This window comes from Chiloscyllium punctatum, chromosome 6, assembly GCF_047496795.1.
Source record: "Chiloscyllium punctatum isolate Juve2018m chromosome 6, sChiPun1.3, whole genome shotgun sequence".
NCBI classification, from domain to species: Eukaryota; Metazoa; Chordata; class Chondrichthyes; order Orectolobiformes; family Hemiscylliidae; genus Chiloscyllium; species Chiloscyllium punctatum.
Window position 1 is genome coordinate 15,287,360 of NC_092744.1, and position 24,969 is coordinate 15,312,328.

Genomic DNA, 24,969 nt, shown 5'->3' on the forward strand with positions numbered 1-24,969 from the left:
TTAACATGTTTCAGGGTTAGCTGTGTCCTTTGAAACTGCAGATACTGTTGCATTGTGGGAAAACATCATTCCAGTTTGCATAGAGAAGATCCTGTATTCATCAAGCTGATCAATAACCTCTCAATCACTTATTCTAAGTGATGTTATTTTGGGATAAATGTTTGCCAGCTGCTGGGAGAAGTACTGCGCTGCGCTTCCAAAATATCATTGAATTAGTTGCATGCTCTCAAAAGCAGACAGATCTTACAGAATACTGAACAGCCTGGACCGAATGGATGTTGGGACGATGTTTCCATTGGCAGGAGAGTTAAGGATGTGAGGGCACGGCCTTAGAGTAAAGGGAACACCATTAAAGAACAGAGATAAGGAGAAACATCTTTAGCCAGAGAGCTATGAACCTCTGGAATTCATTGCCACAGAAGGCTGCGGAGGCCAGGTCATTGAGTATATTTAAGACAGCGAGAGATAAGTTCTTGATTGCCAAGGAGATTGCTGGGGAGAAGGCGGGAAAATGAGGTTGAAAACCTACAAGCCATGATCAGATGGCACAGCAAACTCAGTGGGCCATTTCTGCTGCTACAATAGAATATTAGGATGGTTGCAGTACAAAAGCAGGGTATTTTCATCTGTAATGCTCTCTGCAAAAGTAATTTGCACAGAGACACCACTATGTTTCATTTAATTCAGCAAGTCATCCTTGAAAGATGGTACCTCCAGTAGTGCAACAGTCCCTCAGAACATCTTTGTTCATGTGCACAAAACTCTGGAGCCGACAAGCACTGATTCAGACTGAAGTGCTATTAGCAGAATAAAAATGGATGCTGAGCAGGTGGCCAGCCCCTGCACTCCAATCCCATTATAAAAAGGCCTATAGGTGAAGCATTTGTATACAGCACCATATCAGAGAATCCCTACAGTGTGGAAACAGGCCCTTTGGCCCAACAAGTCCACACCGACCCTCTGAAGAGTAACCCATCCAGACCCATTCTCCTACCCTATTACTCCACACTTACCCTGACTAATGCAACTAACCTACACATCCCTGAACATTATGGGCAATTTGAGCATGGCCAATTCACCTAACCTGCTTATCTTTGGACTGTGGGACGAAATCGGAGTACCCGGAGGAAATCCACGCAGAACAGGGAGAAGGGCAACTGTCTGCACGGAGTTTGCACAGAGGCTGGAATCAAACCCTTGTCCCTGGCATCGTGAGGCAGCAGTGCTAACCGCTGAGTCACCGTGCCGCCAGATATGAAATCTGGAAACTGGTAATGTGGGCCACTTGAAAAATGTGCTTTTCGTACTAGTTTGTGAACCACTTAATTAATTCTTCATTTACATTCAGCTCTAAGAAGGAGAAAATAAACAATGTTTTGTGAAAGTGAGGTACTGATACGCTTTCTAGGTCGGGAGGCTGGAAAATGTCAGAGAGGGATGATGCTTCCACCTCTGAAACTACTTCACTTTTCAACTTCAAAGGTTCATGGTTGAATTTGTCAGGTCCTTGGCCATAAAAAGCTTTGCTGAAGAAGTGAATGCATTTGTCATTATGTGTGACAGCTCAGGGATTGGGTTTTGTTGGGACTGGGTAATCAAATGGATATTTAGTTGACAGTAGTATTCTGCTTCTCACATCAGGAAAAGCATTCTGAGACTTCTTTTTGTTCTTCCTAAACAGTATCTTAGTGAATGACTTGCACAGCAGGAAGTAGATGACTGGATCGAGGCAAACGTTAAATACACAAAGCAGCTGTGATGCTTCCTTTGCATAATTTAGCCTGTTGAATGCTGTACAGTCTATTTTGTTCTTTCGACCCTGATCATAAGGAAGTCTGATAATTTGATAAGGCACAAAGCAGATGATGAAGACCGCCATAATGCTGAAAATGTTACGATTTACTCTCTTTTTGACATTGCTGGAGTCCTTTTGCACTTTCTGATCGGACCAGTATATCTTGTTTAAGATGGCTGAATAACAGATAATGAGGAGCACAAAGGTGATCCAGAAAATAACTTGGCATTTTAAAACGATGAAATGATGCCAGGTTTTACCCAGCTCACTTTTCAACCTGTAACACCGTGCGGCGTTATCCTTTGTGGGGATGTTGTTTGTCAGAATGACATTTGGCAGTGCAAAGCCTGTCATAAATACCCAGCAACCCACACTGACACACTTGGCAAAGGGGACCTTTTGCACAGTCAGGTTTCTCATGGGGCGCACTATCTTTAGGTACCTGTCGAAGCTGATGAGGCCGAGGAATATGATGCTCAGGTACATGCAGTTGTAGAAGATGACGAGAGTGTAACGGCACGCAATTGCTTGCAACTGCCAGGGCCCAAGTTGTGAGTCGGACAGGATTTTGAAAGGCAGTGTCATGGTCATTACCAGATCAGTGGTGACAATGTTCTTGAGATAAACGACAAAGCTGGAGTGACTTGGTATATGACAGAAGATCCAGGCAGCCAGTGTGTTCAGCAGTAAGCCTCCAACAAAAACAAAGAAATACAAAACTGGAAGGACCTCCATTGTCACTGTTGGGTTCCGCAAGGCTTTGCAGTCTGTGCTGTTGAGGAAATCTGTGCTCATGTTCATTTCTGTGTATTTCAAGGGGAAAACAAATACAAGGTTAATACTTTGTCACATAGGATGTATAACATAGAAACAAGATTTTTGGACGTGTTCATGCTGGTGATAGTGCTTAACCTCCTACCATGTTTCCTCTTCTACATGCTAAAGACTGATTACTAAACTTAGTGATCTTGGACTAAACCCTGCAACTGGATCCTCAGCTTCCTGACCCACAGGCCACAATCAGTGAAGACTGGGGACAATATTTCATCCTCACTGGAGCCTCCTAGAGGTGCGTACTCAGCCCCCTACTGTACCCACTGTATACCCATGACTGTGTTGCCAAATATCGGGCTAATGCCATTTACACATTTGCTGATGACGCCACCATAGTCGGTCGAGTCTCGGGTGGCGATGAAACAGACTACAGATGGGAGGTGGAAGACCTGGAAAAATGGCGCACTGAGAACAACCTAGCTCTCAATGCCGGCAAAACCAAGGAACTCATTATTGACTTTCAGCGGGATGTTACTCATGCCACCCTACACATTAACAGCACAAAGGTGGAACGCGTTGAGAATGTCAAGCTCCTGGGAGTGGTCATCCACAACAAGCTTTCTTGGACTCTTCATGTGGACGCACTGGTTACAAAGGCCCAACAACGTCGCTTCTTTCTCAGGCAGCTGAGAAAATTTGGCATGATGGTGAATACCCTTGCCAACTTCGATAGGTACGCCATTGAGATATATCACTACTTGGTATCGCAACTGTACCATTCAAGATTGGAGACGGTTACAGAGAATGGTGAACTGGATCCAAACAATCACAAAGGCCAACCTCCCATCTGTAGAACCTATCTACCAGGCCTGCTGTCAAAGGCCGCCAGCATTCTTACAGATCCATCCCACCCTGGCAATGTTTTTCTATAACCTCTACATCGGGGAGAAGGTACAGAAGCCTGAACACATGCACTAGCCGGTTTCATAACAGTTTCTACCCTACTGTTGTTAGAATACTGAGTGGACTCTCAAACTCGTAACATTCGCCTGTACCTGTGTTTTTGTTTTTGCTGCTGTTTACCTATTATTTACTATCTATGCTACTTAACTCTGTGATCTGCCTGTATTGCTCGCAAGACAAAACTTTTCACTGTGCCTCGGTACACGTGACAATAAATTCAATTCAATTCAATTCCAACTTTACCATTATAGCACTTCTCCCTCGAACACTTGTGTAGCTTTCCTCTAAATACATCTGAAGTATTCACCCTGGCCATTCTATTCTTGTCAAGAGTTCAACATTCTTACCATTTCACAATCAGTTCAAAGCAATGAGTATGATCCAGTTACTGCTATGGTAATATGGCTGAAAGGTGACTGAGTAAAAGGCAAAAACAATGACTGCAGATGCTGGAAACCAGATTCTGGATTAGTGGTGCTGGAAGAGCACAGCAGTTCAGGCAGCATCCGAGGAGCAGTAAAATTGATGTTTCGGGCAAAAGCTCTTCATCAGGAATAAAGGCAGAGAGCGTCAAGGGTGGAGAAATAAGCTAGAGGAGGGTGGGGGTGGGGAGAAAGTAGCATAGAGTACAATAGGTGAGTGGAGAAGGGCATGAAGGTGATAGGTCAGGGAGGAGGGTGGAGTGGATAGGTGGAAAAGAAAATAGACAGGTAGGACAAGTCATGGGGACAGTGCTGAGCTGGAAGTTTAGAACTAGGGTGAGGTGGGGGAAGGGGAAATGAGGAAACTGTTGAAGTCCACATTGATGCCCTGGGGTTGAAGTGTTCCGAGGCGGAAGATGAGGCGTTCTTCCTCCAGGCGTCTGGTGGTGAGGGAGCGGCGGTGAAGGAGGCCTAGGACCTCCATGTCCTCGGCAGAGTGGGAAGGGGAGTTGAAATGTTGGGCCACGGGGTGGTGTGGTTGATTGGTGCGAGTGTCCTGGAGATGTTCCCTAAAGCACTCTGCTATGAATATATCCCTGGTGGTGGGCTCTTTTTGGAGGTGGCGGATGATTTGGTTTATGCGAAGGTTGGTAGGGTGGAAGGTGAGCACCAGGGGTGTTCTGTCCTTGTTACGGTGACTGAGGCTGATATCTGAATATTTAAGGACAGCTGACTTCCAAAACATGAACCCAATGCGTTGGCAAGCCAATGGCATGTGCAGGTTCTCAGACTGCATGGGTTAGAGGGAACATTGGCAGCAACATGGGCACAGTAGAAATCAGGAAACTTATGGTGTGGGTGATGAAATCTACGCAATTTTTGTGATGCCTTCCATGTGCATGCAGACTTTGTCATCCAATAAATATTGATGCTATGGAGAATAAATTGTTGGAAGGTGTATGTGGAGTTATCTTGAGAATTGTTTTGAAAAACCAACTTTGTAAGAAGTGAACAAGTCACTTTGTGTCTCCTGCAAAATAGTGAAAGTACCTGGAGAAGGACGATCAGGGGGCAGCAAGTCCTAACAAACCAAAAAGAACCATCTCGGCAAACCCTGTGGACAGGGAACATTGAACTAACTTCCTGGATTTCTTTCCGCCCATAACATCCACTTTTATTTTGGGTCTATCTGTCTGTGTCTGTTTAGGAGTCTTGGCAAACCAAAAATGATCAACTCAGCAAACTATTGAATTGCCTTCCCAGTTTTTCCCACCAGCCGTAACACCAACAGTTCATTTAGAGAGTGTCTCTATGTTTGCATGTTGTAGCTTGGCAAGATGATCAGAGTTTTAACGAGCATAACTATATATTGACAGCTCATAGATTCTCACTACAGTTTAAAACCTATTTGTAATAATATAATATAAGGGAAGATGATGGCCTGGTAATATTACCATGGATTGTTAATCTTGAGATCCAGAACATGTTCTGGGGACCTGGCTTCAAATGGTGGAATTTGAATTCAATTTAAAAAAAATCTGGAATCAATGGTCTAATGATGACCAAACATTATCAATTGTCAGAAAAACCCATCTTGTTCACTAATGCCCTTAAAGAAAGGAGCCTGCCATCCTTACCCAGTGTTACATCACGGGGTAAACCCTTCTGCTAATTGAACCAAACACACACAAAAGCTCACCTCTCCTCATAATCTGTTAAAGTATGAGTGACAGAGAACTAAACAAAAATGCCACTATTTAAAGAAAATATAACTATGTTATGCTTTAAATCCAAAAAAGAACATTAAACAACTCTCTACAACTGTCAACCTCCTTTGTCTTAACAGTTTATTGACCTTCCACCCAAAAACAATATACTAATCCGATAAAGCCCCTATAAAGTTTACAGTAAGTCAGTTTTCAAAACCAGCCAGCGGTATCGATCCTCCTCTGTAGATTTTCCCTGGGTCGTCTTCCGTCTTCTACTGCAAAGATGTTTCATATGAGAAAGGTACCTTTCAGAGAGCATGTTTTTGAATAGCAGTCATTCAATGGCAGAAGGTGCTCTTTCTCTGGCTAACTGTTCAAAATTTTTTGTATCCCAAGACATTGGATCATGTCATTATTTTGACAACATTAAAACAAATAAAATTGTAATTTGATTGGGTTTTAGTATGTTTGGGCATAATTTAAACTGGTTGAATTCGAATGGTTGCAAAAACCACTCATTGCCTGAGCTACATCTTAAATGTTACATCTTCAAATTATCCAGCACACTCTGTGCCTGCACTCAGTCATATGACAGGTGCTTGCCAGCTTTTCAACTTGCACTCACTCTTAAAGGTATAGTACACACCTTCAACTCCACAACACTGGTCTGGCCTACATGTGACTCCAGATCCATAGCAATATGGTTGACATTTAATTAATGGGCAATAAATGCTGCCTAACCACCAATACTTGTATTCAACGAATGAATTTTAAAAATGCAATTCTTGTTAAGTACAAAAATGTGATCAAGTTGAGTCTAAAAAGATGGGTATATTGGGGAATTCAGTATTCTTTGATTAAAAGTTTTAAATTTTGTAACATTTCTGGGAATAGTGGGGGCTTGACTGCCAATATGGCACCCCAAGGGGTTGTGACAGTAGCTGTGTAATGTGAGGGACAAAAAGATGACTGTGAATCTACGATCAAAAGTATTCACCAGCTGAGTTTTTTTTTTCTTCATTCCAACTGAAGGCAGCTTTCTGTCTGTCTTCACTCATATTGTAGTACCTGCCAACAATGTCTGTGATTTTATTTTGGGGAGGGTTGGTGCTTAAGTAAGTGTGCTGAAACTTCTAAATTTTCTTTGTGTGGTGTCATTGAGTATTTTAGAAGGGTGACATGTGCATGGTGTAAACTGCATCTTTGGGGTTGCTCGGAGAGAACATTGGAGCCTGCATTGGTCACAGGCTATACTTCATTTCCAACTGTTTTTCTTCCCCCTACTATTACTGCCAGTTTACTTCTTCCATCTCATTTGTTTCTTGCAGGATGTTAGCTAATTCTCAAAAGCGGCAACCTTGTCCACTTCTCTTTCTTTATTTCTTCACGCCCCCCCCACTCTTCTCCCGAAGTCATTTGAAAGCTTATGTAACATTGCATCACATTGTGCCTCAGTTACCCAATGCTGTTAGCAGAAGAGCCCACGATCCTTGTAAGACTAACTAAGAGACAACCAGAGCTCAAAGAATGAATAGCACAATCATGTTTGAACCATAACATACTGAATGAGAGACTGCGTACCTGCCTTGTGCTTTGTCCATATTCATGCTTTGCCCTGTTACCTGGAATTGCAATACTTTATTCTCTTTGTAGCTTCAGTGAAACCAGCAGTTTGCTTATCAGATATTGATTCTTCCTTGTGTTGATGCTTATCTTAATCAATGCCACTGTGCAATATGTTTTTGACTATTCATAGACATTAGTTGTAGCAAGCTCAGAATTATGGAATTGTTTACTTGTTCAGTATGAAATATTTTGTTGATTGTGTCAATACGTATCAACAATTCTGAATTTCCCTTTTAGAAGCTGACAAGACTGATGTTTCTACAAACTTGGCGCAGTTCTCAATTTTCTGTTTGCACATTACCCTTTATTAAACATAATTTTAATTTCTATTTGATTGTCCACACTGACCTTCTGGGACCTATATAATCATGTTCTTGCACTTTTTTTGGCTTTGCAGTAGCCTGTGGTGGACATGACAATTCAATGAACAGACAACTTCTATTTAACAAAATGTTACAATAGAATTGAAAGCAAACACTTACCAGAATTACCTTCAGGCTGTGGTTCTTTCCCTGATTATCCTTCTGCTGAGTATTTTTGAAGGATTCTAACATGTACAAATTAACCCAAACCTGCTGGAGCTGTCAGAGCATTTGGTTTGAAGGTCTTATATTTATTTTATGCAGCAAGCAGTGTCATTTGACCTTTGGTTCATGAGACAGCTCTGATATGTTTGAGGAGATTACTGTTTCCTGTTTTCAATCTATACAATCAGCAATGTTGCAACATTTTACCATTTGATTAATATGCGCTGATATGAACCTATGTTACAGCATTGACAATTATGGGGCAAAACCGGGGTAAAAACAATGACTGCAGATGCTGGAAACCAGATTCTGGATTAGTGGTGCTGGAATTAGTGGTGCTCCCGATGTGGTCTCCTCTACATTCGGGAGACTGGGCGCCTCCTAGCAGACCACTTTAGGGAACATCTCCAGGACACCTGCACCAATCAACCACACTGCCCTGTGGCCCAACATTTCAACTCCCCCTCCCACTCTGCCGAGGACATGGAGGTCCTGGGCCTCCTTCACCGCCGCTCACTCACTACCAGACGCCAGGAGGAAGAATGCCTCATCTTCCGCCTCGGAACACTTCAACCCCAGGGCATCAATGTGGACTTCAACAGTTTCGTCATTTCCACTTCCCCCACCTCACCCTAGTTCTAAACTTCCAGCTCAGCACTGTCCCCATGACTTATCCGGACTTGTCCTACCTGCCTATCTCTTTTTCCACCTATCCACTCCACCCTCTCCTCCCTGACCTATCGCCTTCATCCCCTCCCCCACTCGCCCATTGTACTCTATGCTACTTTCTCCCCACCCCACCCTCCTCTAGTTTATCTCTCCACGCTTCAAGCTCACTGCCTTTATTCCTGATGAAGGGCTTTTGCTCGAAACGTCGATTTTACTGCTCCTTGGATGCTGCCTGAACTGCTGTGCTCTTCCAGCACCACTAATCCAGAATTATGGGGCAGACACAGGGTTTAACACAGCTGCCTGAATGTTGCAGTCTGAATTGTGCCCCTCTAGCTTGAGCTCTATGAAGGTTGCATCGCCTTGTCTGCCTTGCCATTGAAATGTAGTAAATGATGTAAAATGTGATAACTTTATGGTGAATATGAGCTAAGATTTACCTCTTCATTCCAGACTTATTTATTCTGGTTTAAGTGTGCTTTCAGTGATGTAGTGAACATGAATGACTGCAAAGCAATGTCTTTGCCACTAAATTAAAGTGTGTGGTCTCGTTCTTTCAAATTTTAATTCCTGTTGGAGATTTTATAAGTGTCACTTTACTTTGTCATTTTTATCTCCTTCTTGATTCAGTTTTTGTTTTCTATCCTTTATTACTTTTTTTTTGATACCCAATGTGGTATTGAATGCACCCTTTCTAATTTATGTTTTCCTTCTCTGTCCTCTCAATTTTTTTTTACCTGATGCAGAGCCTCGGCATATTGTGCGATTTTATTCCCCTTATCTCAGGGTGTCCTTGCTGTGGAAGGAGTGCAGGAAAGGTTTACCAGAGTGATTTTCTGGGATGGCAGGGCTGACATATGAGGAGAGGTTGAATTGATTAGAATTGTATTCATTGCAGTTCATAAGAATGAGGGGGAATCTCCTAGAAACGTTGAAAACTCTAACAGGACTAGACAGGGTGGATGTAGGAAGGGTGTTCCTGATGGTGGGGGTGTCCTGAACCGTGGGTCACAATTGAAAGATACAGGGTCATTCTTTAGGACTGAGATGAGGAGAAATGTCTTCACCCAGAGTGTGATAAATGTGTGGAATTTGCTACCACAGATTACATGTGAGGCCAGTGATTTAAAGAAGGTGTTGGATATAGTGATTGGGGCTTAAGAGGTCAAAGATGATGGGGAAAAGCAGGAACAGCCTATCTGTAGTTGGATTTCAGATTTTGTGTGATCAACCCTGATCAAAATTCCTACTATTATCAGACTACACCTTAGGTAAACAGCTATGAAAGCTAATGTCAAACACCAAAACATAAGGTGGATTTAATTAACGGAGATGTTAGATGACCTGCTACAGAAATATTAGACCCATTATAAACAATTCTGAACATATTTCAGTACCCAGTAAATGTTCTAGGAGTGTCTCGTCGATATAATCTTTACCCATCTTATTTTTGCAGACTTCATGTAGATTAAAAATCTATTATTGTTATTGCTGTGCTTTCCGTACATATCTTAAAACTGATTTTATTCTAAATTCCACTGAAAGAAATCAATGATTATGACTGGATTAAGATTAAAAGAGAGCACTAATTTTTTTTATCATGTTGGAGAAATTTGTCATTCCAGAAGTGCAGAATTAGTGTTTCAGGTCTAGTGAAATGTGTAGTGGTAATTATGAAGGGTTTTTTTAAGGCAAGAGGAACAGGAAGCAAGTGGAAGATTCAGTCAAATCACTCACTGCTCATGGATTGTTTGTGGGCAGGAACTTCCACAGCAGATTCTATGGAAGAACATGGGTCACAACGACCTCAGTTTTACCTTGTTCTGTGCATGTGCAGACTTCTGAAGGTACCCATTTCCATGGACTAATGGAAGCTGTGATGATCTTTGACCAGAAAGCTGGAAAGACTAGGTGTAATTTCTTGAAAATGTCTGTGGGGTCTGGAGTTGGATTTCAGATTTTTGAAAAGCACATTTAAGAGGTTTCTTTAGTTGTTAAGGGACTCGTGATATTCTTGAGTAGATAGTCATGTAGCATGTTGACCCTTGATCTGGAAGCACTGAATGGAAGTGAACATACAGACACAAGCAAAAGGGTTTCAGCATGGATTGTGAACATGATACCTTACTGCTGTTACTAATCAGTGTTGTACTAATCAACCAGGCTTTTCAATGATATTCGTTAAAGGAGTCTTTAGGGAATATAAGGCATCAAGACTGTTTAAGACAAGTCTTAAAGGCTTCTGCAGGACTGTGTCATTCAGGTGATGCCTGTTTGCTTCGTGTAAAGTCCTTGGAAAGATATTGAATGGAATGGAATTGAATTGAATTTATTGTCACGTGTACTGAGGCACAGTGAAAAGCTTTGTCTTGCGAGCAATCCAGGCAGATCACAGAGTTAAGTAGCATAGATAGTAAGTAATAGGTAAACACGAAATACAGGTACAGGCAAATATTAAGGGTTTGTGAGTCTATTTAGTATTCTAACAACAGTAGGATAGAAACTGTTTTGAAACCAGCTGGTGCATGTGTTCAGGCTTCTGTATCTTCTCCCTGATAGTCAAGGTTGTAGAAAAACATTGCTAGGGTGGGATGAATCTTTGAGAATGCCAGTGGCCTTTCCTTGACAGCGAGCCTGGTGGATGGATTCTATAGATGGGAGGTTGGCCTTTGTGATTGTCCAGGCAGAGTTCACCACTCTCTGTGACCGTCTCTGATCTTGAATGGTACAGTTGCCATATGAGGGAGTGATACATCCAGACAGAATGCTCCCAATGGCGCACCTATAAAAATTGGCAAGGGTATTTGTCATCATGCCAAATTTCCCCAGCTACCTGAGGAAGAAGGGACATTGTTGGGCTTTTGTAACCAGTGCGTCCACATGAAGAGTCCAAGAAAGCTTGTTGTGGATGACCACTCCCAGGAGCGTGACATTCTCCACTCGTCCCACCTCTGCACTGTTAATGTGTAGGGGGGGTATGAGTAACATCCCGCCGAAAATCAATCATGAGGTAGAATCACCATCGGCCAGAGGATCAAAGGGCTGCTTTTGCATGGGAAATTGCAGTCTATGAGAGCTGCTCCCCCATAGAGGTAGTATGTTTAACCTGAGGGTCACAACGCTAAACATGATGGGTGAGGTTGAAAAGATGTGACCTCAGCCAGTGTGGTAATTGAACCTGAGATGTTGGGTTCACTCTGCATTGCAAACTAACTATGCTAATTGACCCCCTAAAAGGCTATGACTAAGTGTGACTCTATGGAGAAATTGCTTGACTGGGAAAGTGAAGTGCAATGTCTGAGGGAAATACGTGCAGGTATTTTCATTGTGTGGGATCTCGTTTTGTTGCATGGGATTGTTCAAGGTGAATTCTACTTTTTATTTCCAAAATCATATGCTATATTTAACTTGCATTGATTTGTGTTATAGCATTAGACAAAAAAAAATTGAAACCTAGTTGATAATTCCTTCATTTCAAGGATTGTTGGGTAATTTTGTAATTTTGGTTCCCCAACAGAAAACATTAAACAGCAGATATCTGTTTCATCTTGATGGCCATTGAAAAATATGGAGCAACAAAGTTTTAATATTGTAAATCGACTATATTATATAATTTGTTGAAGTTAATTCATTTTTGAAGGGCATTTATTTTTCTGAGTTCTTTGCCACAGCCCATTCCTTATCATTGGGCTATACCTTAACTACCATTGAATTAATGGGTGTGTATCCAAGTCAGACAGTTCTGGCTGAATGTACCATAAGCATGCAATTCTAGTCTCCCTGCTATTGGAAAGATGTTGTGAAACTTGCATGGCTTCAGAAAAGATTTACAAGGATGTTTCCAGGTTTGGAGGGTTTGAGCTATAGGGAGAGTCTGAATAGGCTCGGGCTATTTTTCTTGGTATATCGGTGGCTGAGGAGTGAACTTAGCGGTTTATAAAACCATGAGGGGGAATAGGCAAGGCCTTTTCCTCCAGGGCCGGAAGGGGTAAGGCGAACCTAAAACTAGGGTGAGGTTTAAGGTGGGAGGGGAAAGATTTAAAAGGGACCTAAGGGATAACTTTTTCACATAGAGGGTGGTGTGTGTATGGAATGAGCTGCCAGAGGACATAGTGGAGGCTAGTGCAATTACAACATTTAAGAGGCACCTGGATAGGTATATAAATAGGAAGGGTTTAGAGGGATATGGGCCAAGTGCTGGCAAACGGGACTAGATTAATTTAGGATATTTGGTCGGCATGGACAAGTTGGGACGAAGGGTCTGTTTCCATACTGTACTGTTCTTTGACTCTATATACATGTGATGTCTGTGCTGTCTGTAGATACAAGAATAAACATTTCAAGTTGTGATTTTGGCTAGAAACTTCTAATCAGAATTTTTAAAAAAAGCAAATACACTCTTTCTTAGTAATTTCAATTATTTATTTATCGTGTTAAATATAGTATCAAAACAATAGTATTTCTGATATAAGCTTCCATATATGGATGACATGGTGGCTCAGCAGTTAGCACTGCTGCCTCACAGCACCAGGGGCCCGGGTTCGATTCCAGCCTTTGGCAACTGTCTGTATGGAGCTTGTACATTCTCCCAGTGTCTGTGTGGGTTTGCTCTGGAGTCCTCCAGATGCTCTGGTTTCCTCCCACAGTCCAAAGATATTCAGGTTAGATGGATTGGCCGTGCTAAATTGCCTGCTGTGTCCAGGGGCAGGTGAGGTGGTTAAGCCTTGGGAAATGCAGGGTTATGAGGAATTGGGTGGGGGAGAATGCTTTTTTGGAGGGTCGCTATGGACTCAATGGGCTGAATGATTCATTAAACATTTGAAATACACTTTGTTTCAGTGGAGACCTTTGGCTGCTTTCTGGAGAAAGTGAGGACTGCAGATGCTGGAGATCAGAGTACAGAGTGTGGTGCTGGAAAAAGCACAACAGGCCAGGCAGCATCCGAGGAGCAGGATAATCAATGTTTCGGGCGAAAGCCCTTCATTAGGAATGAGGCTGTGAGGCAAGGGGATGATGAGATAAATGGGAGGAGTGTGGAGATTGGGGGGAAGGTAGCTGAGAATGCAATAAATGGATGGAGGTGGGGATGGGGGGGGGGGGGGGTGGGTGGGTGATGGTGCTAGGTCAGAGAGAAGGGTGGAGCAGATAGGTGGACAGGTCATGAGGTGACGCCGAGTTGGAAGTTTGGAAATCCTCATTGATCCCGTGTGGTTGAAAGGTCCCGAAGCAGACAATGAGGTGTTTTCCAAGTTTCATCAAGACATTCAAGAGGGCTTTAGATGATTATTTGCATTGACATGGGTATTGGTGGAGGGGGGGGGGGGGGGTGTGGGGAAAGGGGAAGAGGGGAGGAAAGCAGGAGATTGACGCTAGGTAATAGTGCTCAACACAGCCCAGACCATCATGTAAGCCAACCTTCCATCCACTGACTCCATCTACTCTTCTCAATGTCTCAGAAAGGCAATCAAAATGCTGTCACTTTAAGAAGTTATTTTGTTTTATTTTTGAGAAGTTGTAAGGCTGAGATACTCGTTAAGAGCACTTAAGTAAACAGCTTGGGAGGCCTTGTCTTATTTTTGCAGCCTGTGTCCAGCTTAGATTAGATTACTTACAGTATGGAAACAGGCCCTTTGGCCCAACAAGTCCACACCGACCCACCGAAGCGCAACCCACCCATACCCACTCCCCTACATTTACCCCTTCATCTAACATTACGGGCAATTTAGCACGGCCAATTCACCTAACCTGCACATCTTTGGACTGTGGGAGGAAACCGGAGCATCCGGAGGAAACCCACGCAGGCACAGGGAGAATGTGCAAACTCCACACAGTCAGTCGCCTGAGGCCGGAATCGAACCCGGGTCTCTGTCGCTATGAGGCAGCAGTGCTAACCACCGTGCCGCCCGACCAGCTCTCTCAGACCAGGATTTCTGAGTAGCATTGGAAGCTCCAGGGGTCTGAACAGAGTTGGAAGTTTCAATGAATGTCTCTTGGCTGCTATTCTCTCTGAATTTTCTCTTGATGTTTCCTCTTGGTTTGGAGAACTGCATGTGAGAAGCTGTGTCTGAATTTTCCTTTTTTTTTGCCAAGGGCTGTGTTTATAGGATGTTACTATTTTGGATCAGTTAATTGGCAACAGGTACCATATCTATATTACTTTAAGTTTCTAATAGAGTTAAGTTATTCTAAATTTCTTTCTTTGGTTGTATTTCAACTACAGTGATTAAATAAATTTGTTTTAGAACATAGAAATAGAAAAGTACAGCACTGAACAGGCCCTTTGGCCCACGATGGCCAAGACTGACTGGTCTGTAATTGCCAGGGATTTCCCTATTACCCCTCTTGAAAAGAGGAACAACATTCGCCTCCTTCCAATTCTCTGGTATGACTCCTGTGGAGAGTGAGGCAGCAAATATCCTCGCCAGCGGCTTAGCAACCTCCTTTCTTGCTTCCCAGAGTAGCCTAGGATAAATCTGGTCATTAGCATCGAGTAGTTTGACCAGTCACATTGCATCTGGAACGTACACTTTTTATTTGCCATTGAAATAAGAAAATGTTAGGGTCTGGCCTACATTCTTAAAATATTTTGAAGGGGTCTGACTTCATCCATAACAATACAAAGCATTTGAAAATATCTGTTAGCTGGGGAACAGTACTCTGGCAAATAAAAGGATAGAAGTATTGCTGGAAAAAAAGACACTTTCATAGAATCATAGAATCCCTTTGGCCCAACATGTCCACACTGACCCTCCGAAGAGTATCCCACCCAGACCCATTCCCCTACCCTATTACTCTACATTTCCCCTGATTAATACCCCATAACCTACACATTCCTGAACACTATGGGCAATTTGAGCATGACCAATCCACCTGACCTGCGCATCTTTGGACTGTGGGAGGAAACTGGAGCACCCGGAGGAAACCCACGCAGACACAGGGAGAATGTGCAAACTCCACACAGTCAGTTGCCTTCGGGTGAAATCGAACCTGGGTCCTTATTGCTTTTTAGAATTTTTTTTGTCTTTCACTCAAAGACATTTTGAAATAAAGCCAATTCAAGGAGAAAACTAACACTTATACTGCTCAGACTCCTCTCATACAGTATAAATGTTGGAAATCCCTCTGAATTGGGAATCTTATGAAATGTCCTGTTGAGTGCGAGATGAAAAGCTTTTGACAAATCGTGTCTTTGTTCAGCAATACTCAAGTTCTCAACTATAAAATGACTTTGGTATTAACTGCCCTGCCTCCAGCCCTAGCTTGATAAATTTAATAAGAAACCTTTGTAGTTGAAATACGCTGTCGTATTTGGATTGTGTGATAGATCCCTTCTCCCTGGGTCAGAGGGGCTTTGAAAAATCTTCAAATGCCCAAATTACAAGTTTCACATTACAAATGACTACCCTCTTAAGTAGTAATTTGATTTGTTAACTGCTTGTTTCCTGAGGAAATTAAAACTTTGTCAATGTAAAATTTCCCTGTATGGTCATTCTGAATGATGTTGCCACATGTTCCATTCAAAGCACCATTTTGAAACAGTTCTGCAATTGTCCTGCTCTTGTGAAATTATTTTATGTTCTTTTTAGAACATTGACTAAAGTTTCAGAAACCATTTCATTTACAGGCAGTAATATAAACTTGTTTCCCGTGAATTTGCCACAATTGAGTGGAGTGATTATTTTAATGAATGACATAATATATTAGAGAACAAGACTTTGAGAACGTAGCAGGGATGTAAGGATTGTGTCACTCTTACGAGTAGATCCAGTTGAGCTAGAACTACCCTAGCTTGTATAGCAATGTTGCATTGGAGCGCAGAGTGGTCAGTTGGCTCTACTCGTTGCCTGCTCCTCGTTTGACTGCACCACTTCTTCCTTGTTTGAAAAGGTTACACTTTTTCCACTTCAGGGAGTGCTTGAGTGTTTACCTGATGTGGTAATAAAATATCAAAACAACAGAATATTTGAGCTTAATCATTTAAAAAAAAGTAAGCTTTGTTCACTTAAACCCATCTAAATACACACAACATGTGTACACACAAATACCCATTATAATGTGGGGTTGGATAGATCAGCCAAATTAGGGATTTTTTTAAAATAAAAAAAGTGTATGTGCAATCTGTGATCAACAGGGCCCTTCGCCATGTCTAACCCATCTCCCTCCCCGTTCCCTTTCCAAATGCTAGTAGGATTTCCCTGGTTGTCACTTGCCACCAGCCTTTGCATCCAAAGGATTGTGAGCTGCCATTTTTGCTACCTCTAGGAGGATGCCGTTGCTATACACCTATTCCCCTCCCCTCCCTTGTCACATTCTACAACGACTTTTCTCTCTGGGACACCTGCATCCACTCCTCCTGCACTCCCAATCATCTCCCACAATCCCTTGTCTTGCAATCACAGAAGGTGCGCGTACCTCCTCTCTCCCCACTGTCCACCTGTCCAAGACCCCTTCCAAGGGAAGTTGTGATTTACTGCTGCTGTTGCAGATCTTTCCACCTGCCTTGATAACTTAAGGTCCTCAGGACTCATAATTGAATTGAACAACTTCAAAATGTCAGCACCACCTCCTTCCATGTTCATTACTCACCCCACACCCCTCGGTCCTGTTAGATTTGGCCAACCCATTTTCAACTGTTCACACTTCCCATTGGCATCCATTCAGCATTTATCTCTGTGTCAGCTTACTGCTTCTCATTTTCTCCTCTTTTTCTCTCTCTCTCTCTCTCTTTCTCTGTGGGTGCTGACTCCATCTATTTGACTCACTCCTTCCCCTACCAATCACACCCACTTGTCCACATTATAAATATCATCCTTTTCCTGCTATTTCCACTCTGATGAAAGGTCACTGAACATTAACTCTGCTTTTCCTTCAACAGATGCTGCCAGACCTATCCGGTTTCTCCAACACTTGCTGCTTTGGTTTCAGATCTCCAGTAGCTGCAATTCCTTTGTTTTATTTCATTACGCAGTCTGTAGTTTTGGTGACTCAGTTGGCTCCAGGCTGAGTTCAGAATTTTAAGACTTTCAATCTGTGCTGTTCTTTCACTGGTGAGGTACTTCACAGCTGTGCAGTGATGTTCTTTCTTTAAAAACTCTGTCTGCTGGACATGAGGAGGGATAAAAGCAGAGAGCTTTCAAGTTCAGTGGAGATGGAAGACCATGAGGAAGCTCTCTTAGCTGCTTGTCCTCTGTTGTGCTGAAAAGGTGTCCATAAAACATACAAAGGGCTAACTTGCCATGAGGCTGCCTTCTCTGTTTCAACGCCCACCCACCCCCACTCCCCCAAAATCAGACAGTATCCCATAGTTCAAATGATTGGATTTCATAGAACCACCACAGTGTGGAAACAAATCCTTCGGCCCAACAAGTCCACACTGACCCTCTGGTTTGTTGGCTCAAATGTTATGCTAATACAACATGAAATATGATTTTTTTTGTGAGATTGAGTGTTTTGAGGTTTGAGATGTGTTGTCTCAAGGAGATTGGAATGTAATAATGGATAATGTAAATTCAGTAACCATCATGGCTGTAGTTTCAAGTCACTTTAGTCTATACTTTACAAAGTCTGTTTTGAAAGGTTCAATTCCAGCTTCCAGCCAGTAGATTACAACTTATTATTTGCCATAAAGCGCATCTTAATAACAATGAAAATTGATTGCGATTGTGTTAAATTTGATAACACCCAAGATGCTTCCTAGGAGTATCCTAGAGCAAATGTTTGAGGTCAAATCCACATAAGGAGACAGAAAGGCTGATACCCAAAGATATGATCAGAGAAGTGGCCATTGAGGAATATCTCAACTGAGAAATAAGAAGGAATGAGATGGAAAGATTTAGGAGGGAATTCTAGATGTTTAGGGCCTTGGGAGCTAACTGCACAACCAGCAAACTGATAGATTCTCTTCAAGCTATCTCTTTTTCTTTGTTTTCCTTATTGTTAAATTATTCAAAATAGCACCTTTTTGAGGTGCCAGATAGAAGCTTTTCACTGTATTTTACTGTATTCTTATTGTAAAATGCACGTGACAATAAAATCAAAAACAAATCAGTGCTAGAGCATCTAATATCCAGGATGTTTCAGTGTCCAAATTTAGAAGATACTGGTTATCTTGGAGAAGTGCTAGGCTGGAAGAGACCAGAGACACGAAAGAACCATGTCATGGAGGGATTTGAAAACCAAAATGAGAATTTTAAAATCATAATATTGCTCATGTCGGTACTAGTGTCTGCCAGTGAACTCAAGGATGAAGTGAATAGGAATTTGTATGGATGAGAACATGTGCAGCAAGGCCTTTGGATAATCAAGTCTACAGATGGTAGAAAATACCATCCATGAGTGAGTTGAGATCATCCAGTACAAATGCCTGGGGCGACTGTTTTGGCTATAAGTAAGTTAAGGTTCCTGAAGAAGGGCTTATGCCCGAAACGTCGATTTTTCTGCTCCTTGGATGCTGCCTGGCCTGCTGTGTTTTTCCAGCACTACATTTTTCAAGTATAAATACGTTAAGGCAGGGAGGAGGTCTGAAAATATTAGGAAATGTTTTTGTCTCTTCAGAAGGTGTGGGTGTGGGTGGCTAGACCAGCAGTTATTGCCTGTTCCTTATCGCACAGAGGGCAGTTCAGAGTCAACCACATTGGTGTATGGGTCTAGAGTCACATGTATATTAGACCAGGTAAGGATGACATTTTCCTTCCTAAAGGGCTTTAGTGAACCAGACAGGCTTTTCCTGACTATTGATGATGGCTTCAATGTCATCATTAGACTCTTAATTCCAGATTTCTTTTTTATTGAATTCCAGTTTTATCATCTGTGATGGTGGGATTGTTGACCTCTTGTGCTGTTTATTTTATTGGCAGCACGATGCTGTAGCACAGGATATTATCAACTATAGCATTTACTGCATTTCAAGAGGAAAGTTTCAGCACTTTTATAGATTCATACAGAGCAAAAGGTGGCCATTCAGTACATGATCCTTGTACTACCAGTTCTTTGAAATACCTTGTCAGCTGGAGTTACTCACCTGTTTCCTCACAGTCCTGCCCATTTCCCTTTGGAATTACATCCATTTGTCCTAGACTTCATATTATATTATCAGTGGCTAATGGTGCACCTATGGATGCAACACAGGTGTGTGCCTGCACATTCCACACTAGAGTAGACAGGCAGGAGGCTGGAAGAACACAGCAAGCCAGGCAGCATCAGGAGGTGGAGAAGTTGACGTTTCGGAGGACGGCCTCCAGGCCCTCTGTTTCTTCCTCTCCGACAGACCCATCCAGTCCCCCTCCACCAAGGCCCTCCTCCACTTGCAACTGCTGCACGTTTCACAAGGCATGCAAACTTGGTTGCTATAATGGCATCTTTCTCTTTTAAAGCACAATTTTCATAACAGCCATCTTGGGCCAGAGAACATGTGCAAAGCAGGTAATAGGAGGTGGACAGGAAAGTAGATTGAGGCCATGCTTTTATCAAATGGCAGGGCAGGCTGAAGGGGTTGAATGGCCAGCTCCACATCGGAATTCACACGTTTCTCTGCTTGTCTAAACTCTGCGTTGATCAAGTAATGGAGGTGCAGAATTGCAAAGAGCATTGGCTTCACTGAGTAACAGGGTGGTCTGCTCACTCGCTGCTGGTAAAGGCTTATTTGTGCCGTTGTCTTACACTGTGCTATCATAGCTGACGTGACCGTTAGCTCTCTTATAACCGCCACACAGTCGTATGTCTGGAATTTCTGTTTTAATGTGGATCTTTTGGAGTAGCAACTCTTGGAAAGACTTGGACATGAAAAAGTAAATGATGGGGTCGAGGGATCCATTGCAAGCAGCCAGGAATAGCGTGAACTCTCTCCCATGAAACCGGACACTTTCGACTGAGCAGCTGAAGTTTCCATGCATCTGACCAGCGGTGAATGACAGTCTCCATAGGTGATAAGGCACAAAACAGATGAAAAAGACAGCAACAACCCAGGCTATGTTTTGGTTCATCTTGTAGTTTTTGTTGGTGGCAGTGCTGAATGTTTTCTTTGACTTAAGGATTTCCTTCATGATGAAGATGTAACAAACAACGAGGATGAGGAAGCCAATGAAGAATACCCCTGTGCAAATGTAGATCACTGCCTCGTGCCAGTGCTTCCCAAAAGGACTCTTAAGCGAGTTGCAGTGCTTCACGTTTTCTGCGGTGGCCTTTTTGTTGGTGAGAATGCTGTTTGGAACCCCCAAGGCCAGCACGAGTAGCCACACTCCAGCTGAAAACATCCTTGCGCGGTTGATGTCATGCAATTTGGAGTTCCTGAACGGTTTCACAATTTTCAGGCATCTGTCCAGACTGATCAGACTGAGGAACAGTATACTGGCGTACATGCTCAGATAGAAAATCACCTCTGAATAGCGGCACGCAAACCAGGTTAGTTGCCAGGGCGCAAGGTCTGACTTGCTGAGTATTTTAAATGGATATGTGAGAGTCATTAACAAGTCAGACATTGCCAAGTTTTTAAGGTAGAAATCAAAACTCCGCGTTTTCTTAATCTTGAAGAATATCCAGATCGCCAGGCTGTTTAATGTGAAGCTGATAATGAAAATGATCGAATAGAGTATTGGGTATACCACTTCTGCAATCTTGCTGTCTCTTGAGCAGAAGGTATGATTTGAAGTTGTGTCATGTGTTGTATTCATTTTCTTGATTCTAAATCCTGGAAGTCGAGAGGGGAAATGAGCAAGAGTTAATGTTATTGTGATGAACTGGGTTAAAGTAATTTAACACCAATTCTTAAAGACTTAAATGTAAATTGTACAATAGATAACTCTGATTTCTAAAAAGAGCTTACCAAGGTATCACTTTTGGTTTAGATGCTCTGATGGTATTCTGCTGTATTTTTCTACACTTAAATAATCAGTAACAATTTTCTTTTAGTTATTTATTCACATGGTAAACATCTGAAGTGAAGAATTCTCCAGTGGACAGATCCTTCTCTATCTGTGGCTCCTCTAGTCCCAGTACCTCTGCCACCAAATTGGGCACAGCAAATTGGGATGACTTTATCCCTGTCTGTTCTTGCCCAAGAAGTGCATCAAAGCATTACTCTTATTCTTGTTTTGGTTTAATATTTTTGCATTTGGAGTTTAGCATTATTTATAAAATCACGAGGGGCATCGATAGGGTGAATAGCCGAGGTTTTTTTCCCAGTGAGTCCAAACATGGAGGGCATAGGTTTAAGGTGAAACGTTTATAAGGGACCTAAGGGGGCAATCCTTTCATGTGGAGGGTGCTGCCAGAGGAAGTGGTGGAGGCTGGTACAATTATAACATAATTATAAAAGGCATCTGGATGGGTATGTGAGTCGGAAGGATTCGGAGGGAAATGGACCAAATGCTGGCAAATGGAACTAGATTCATTTAGGATATCTGGTCGGCTTGGACGAGTTGGACCGAAGGGTTTGTTTCCATGATGTATGACTCTATGAATGTTCAGTGGTGTCGAGAGACTGTCAAGTATTCGATTACTTGAAGTGGGATGGAATTGAACTGACAGGAGAAATGCAATTAAATTAGACTTATCACACATCCAGTTCTCTTCTGTGGTCAGTGTCACTTTCTTAAGAGCTTGATTGGTGAGATTCAAATGGCAGCAATCCCTGTAACCTTAAAATTCCCATGGCTTATCCAGACAGCCTGCGCGTCCCCCCCCCCCCCCCCCCCCCCGACACTATCGGGCAATTTCCCATGGCTAATCCACTAACCTGCACACCTTTAGACCATGGGAGGAAACCAGAGCACCCGGATGAAATTCACTGAGAATGTGCAAACTCCACACAGCCACCCGAGGGTGACATTGAACCTGGGTGCCAGGAGCTGTGAGGCAGCAGTGCTAACCCCACTGAGCCACTGTGTCATATACTAGGCATATAATTCAAGGGATCATGTGGGGAATTAGCCTCGCTTCAGGAGAGAGTCAACTTAAGAGCATGTAAAACTAGTGTTTACTCAATACTCTCCGTTTGCCAGCTGTTTGAGAGTTGTGTGACTGATCTATTGGGTTAGGCGTAAATAGCACTCTGTCAGACAGTCACATAAGAAATCAAACCAGCTTGAGAAGTCTCATTTGAAAAGCCCAAACGGAACACCATGTCCTCTTTGTGGGTCAGAGTGAGTAGAGAATGCGCAGGCAAAATTGGAATGTAATTATCCTAATTTCTGAGGTGTGGGGAAAGCTATATGTTTACACAAAAACTCTTGGATAAAGATCAGGCAAGATGTCTGGAAGAGCTCTATTGACTTAACTTTTTCTTTGCCAGTAAGAACCTCTCCAGGAGGTAAATGCTGCCACTAGTAGGAGATATACCTTGCAATGACCTCTTGCTGTTGTATTCCTCATTGTGGCTTGGTTGGGCATCCATCCTTAAGGGGAGGACTGGGTGAAGACAAATTGGTGGAAGATCCAGACTGTGAGCTGATTTAAGGAATGGAATTGGAATTAAGCTGACAGGTGGCCAGAGCCAAATTTTATTGGTGCGTAGTGTCTGGTATTTGTGCTTTTGAGGCTGGCTGTGAAATCTTCGTTTCAATGACAGCGACATTAAAACATCTTAATCTTTTACCAAGACAGGCAACTGCCTTAGTTTGAGAAATATACACACACACTGCTGATTTTCTTACTGTGACATTGATGTAACTAACTTTATCACTACACTATAAAATAACGCAGTGCCAGTAAATCCATCATTGCTGTGCTATCTTGTCAGTAAAGCTATCAAATTAGTTCCATTCCCCTCCTCACAGTTCATTGCCCTGTCAATACTTTTTGTTCATGTAACTATTCCATTCCCTTTTTGCACTTGTTGAGTCTACATCAGGAAGTGCATTGCAGGTCATGCCACAGAGAGCTGTGGAGCCAGGGCCTTTCTATATTCAAAGCTGAGATAGATTCTTGATCGGTATTGGGATCAAGGGCTGTGGGGCAAGTGCAGGAAAGTGGATGAATGGTCTACTCCTGTTCTTATTTCTTATGGTCACGGCAGTTCACTGTTTAAAAAGAAACTGTGGCCTCAGGTTCTCTCTGGTGCTTGAGCCCATTACCCTGGGTAGTCTTGGTACCCAGATGAACTTTTGGAGGCTGTTTCTCAGACCATTGAAACCATTGTTGAACCTCCCCATGATCATCTGTGTTGTAAAGAGAACAGCTTCGCTGATCTGTCCATTCACCAAAGACCCTCATTCCCTTGTTTTATCACAATAAAGTTCCTCTGTACTCTTTCTAAGACCTTAGCAGCTCTTTACAAACTGTCACGGCCAGAATTGAACATAATCTTTCAGCTGAATTCTAACTATTTCCTGAAGTTTTGATATAGCCTCCTGGTGTTTATACTCTTTTTTTTTTGCCTTCATTAAAGTCAAGAATTTGATATGCTTTTTGTAAACCAAAGACTCCTCCTTAATTTATCTTAAAAGGTTTGTGTGTAAATGTCAGCAGATGCTTTTGAAAACTCAACTGTTTTGTAAAATTTTATTTTAGATGATCTTTCCTGAATCTTCCTGCCACTGTTCACAGTTCTCTGTTGGATTTCAGTCACTGGGTGCCTATTCATTGTGATTATTGCTATATTTTCATGGCAGAAATATCTGAGGTTCACTTAGTTATATCCTTCCCATGACCCTACAATTTGCTTGAAATCATCATCTTATTTATGATGTGGAGGTGCTGGTGTTGGACTGCCGTGGGCAAAGTCAGAACTCTCACGACGCCATGTTATAATCCAACAGGTTTACTTGAAGTCATAAGCTTTTGGAGCACTGCTGTTTTGCCAGTAAAGTCCACTTCATCTGATAAAAGAGCAACGCCCTGAAAGCTTGTGATTTCAAATAAATCTGTTGGATTCTAACCTGGTGTTGTGTGACTTCTGACTTCATCCTATTTCTCTGTTGGACACTTTTTTCAGCAAATTCCACTGAAGCACTGTCCTTGGTAAACATTTCCATTCTACCCCAAAGCAACATCAATTTTTTTTTGCGGTTTGTGTAGGTGGAAGTTACTAAAGGTACTTGTTTTCTGAAAACAGAAACTGGAACTGCACTCTGACTGATACTGTGCTGCAGCATTGGCTGGCTCAGCCAGTAGGCAAACCAAAGCCAAGTAACTGGAATCAGCCAGACCCTGCCCTTAATGTTTCTGTGGCTGCTTCACCCTGGCTTGGACGGCTTTGACTACAACGCTTTCTCTTCCTCGCAAGCCCACACCAGGATTAACCATCTGTACTTTGTGTGACATTTTAATTTGTTCACAGGATGTGGTGTTGCATGCAAGGGCCAACACTTACTATGTTCCCTAACCATACCTATGAAGGTAGTAGGTAAGACGTTCCAGGAGTTTGAGTCTCAGACTACGTTTTTCTAGTCAATACTGTGTGTAACTTAGCAAAGGACTTGCAGGTAATATTGGTGAGCCATCATTAGTTCAGAAGGTGCTGTCGGAATCTTTGTATCTTGTTGCAGTAC

The 24,969-nt window shown here is 42.5% G+C and overlaps 3 protein-coding genes across 6 annotated transcripts in view; 1 reads left to right on the top strand and 2 right to left on the bottom strand.

Moving 5' to 3' along the window:
* Nucleotides 1–24,969, top strand: part of LOC140478741 (mediator of RNA polymerase II transcription subunit 12-like protein) — a 609,926-nt gene that overhangs the window by 302,089 nt on the left and 282,868 nt on the right. The gene's annotated exons all lie outside the window — the stretch shown is intronic.
* On the bottom strand, nt 1,565–2,593 carry LOC140478573 (P2Y purinoceptor 14-like). Its single transcript, XM_072571796.1, has one exon. It carries the CDS (start codon nt 2,588–2,590, stop codon nt 1,565–1,567), a length of 1,026 nt encoding a protein of 341 aa, XP_072427897.1. The 5' UTR covers nt 2,591–2,593.
* LOC140478574 (G-protein coupled receptor 87-like) lies at nt 16,953–22,874 on the bottom strand. Its single transcript, XM_072571797.1, has 3 exons — nt 22,820–22,874; nt 20,246–21,170; nt 16,953–17,001 (listed from the first exon to the last, which is right to left on the bottom strand). The coding sequence occupies exons 1-3, from the start codon at nt 22,872–22,874 to the stop codon at nt 16,953–16,955; spliced, it is 1,029 nt and encodes a 342-aa protein (XP_072427898.1).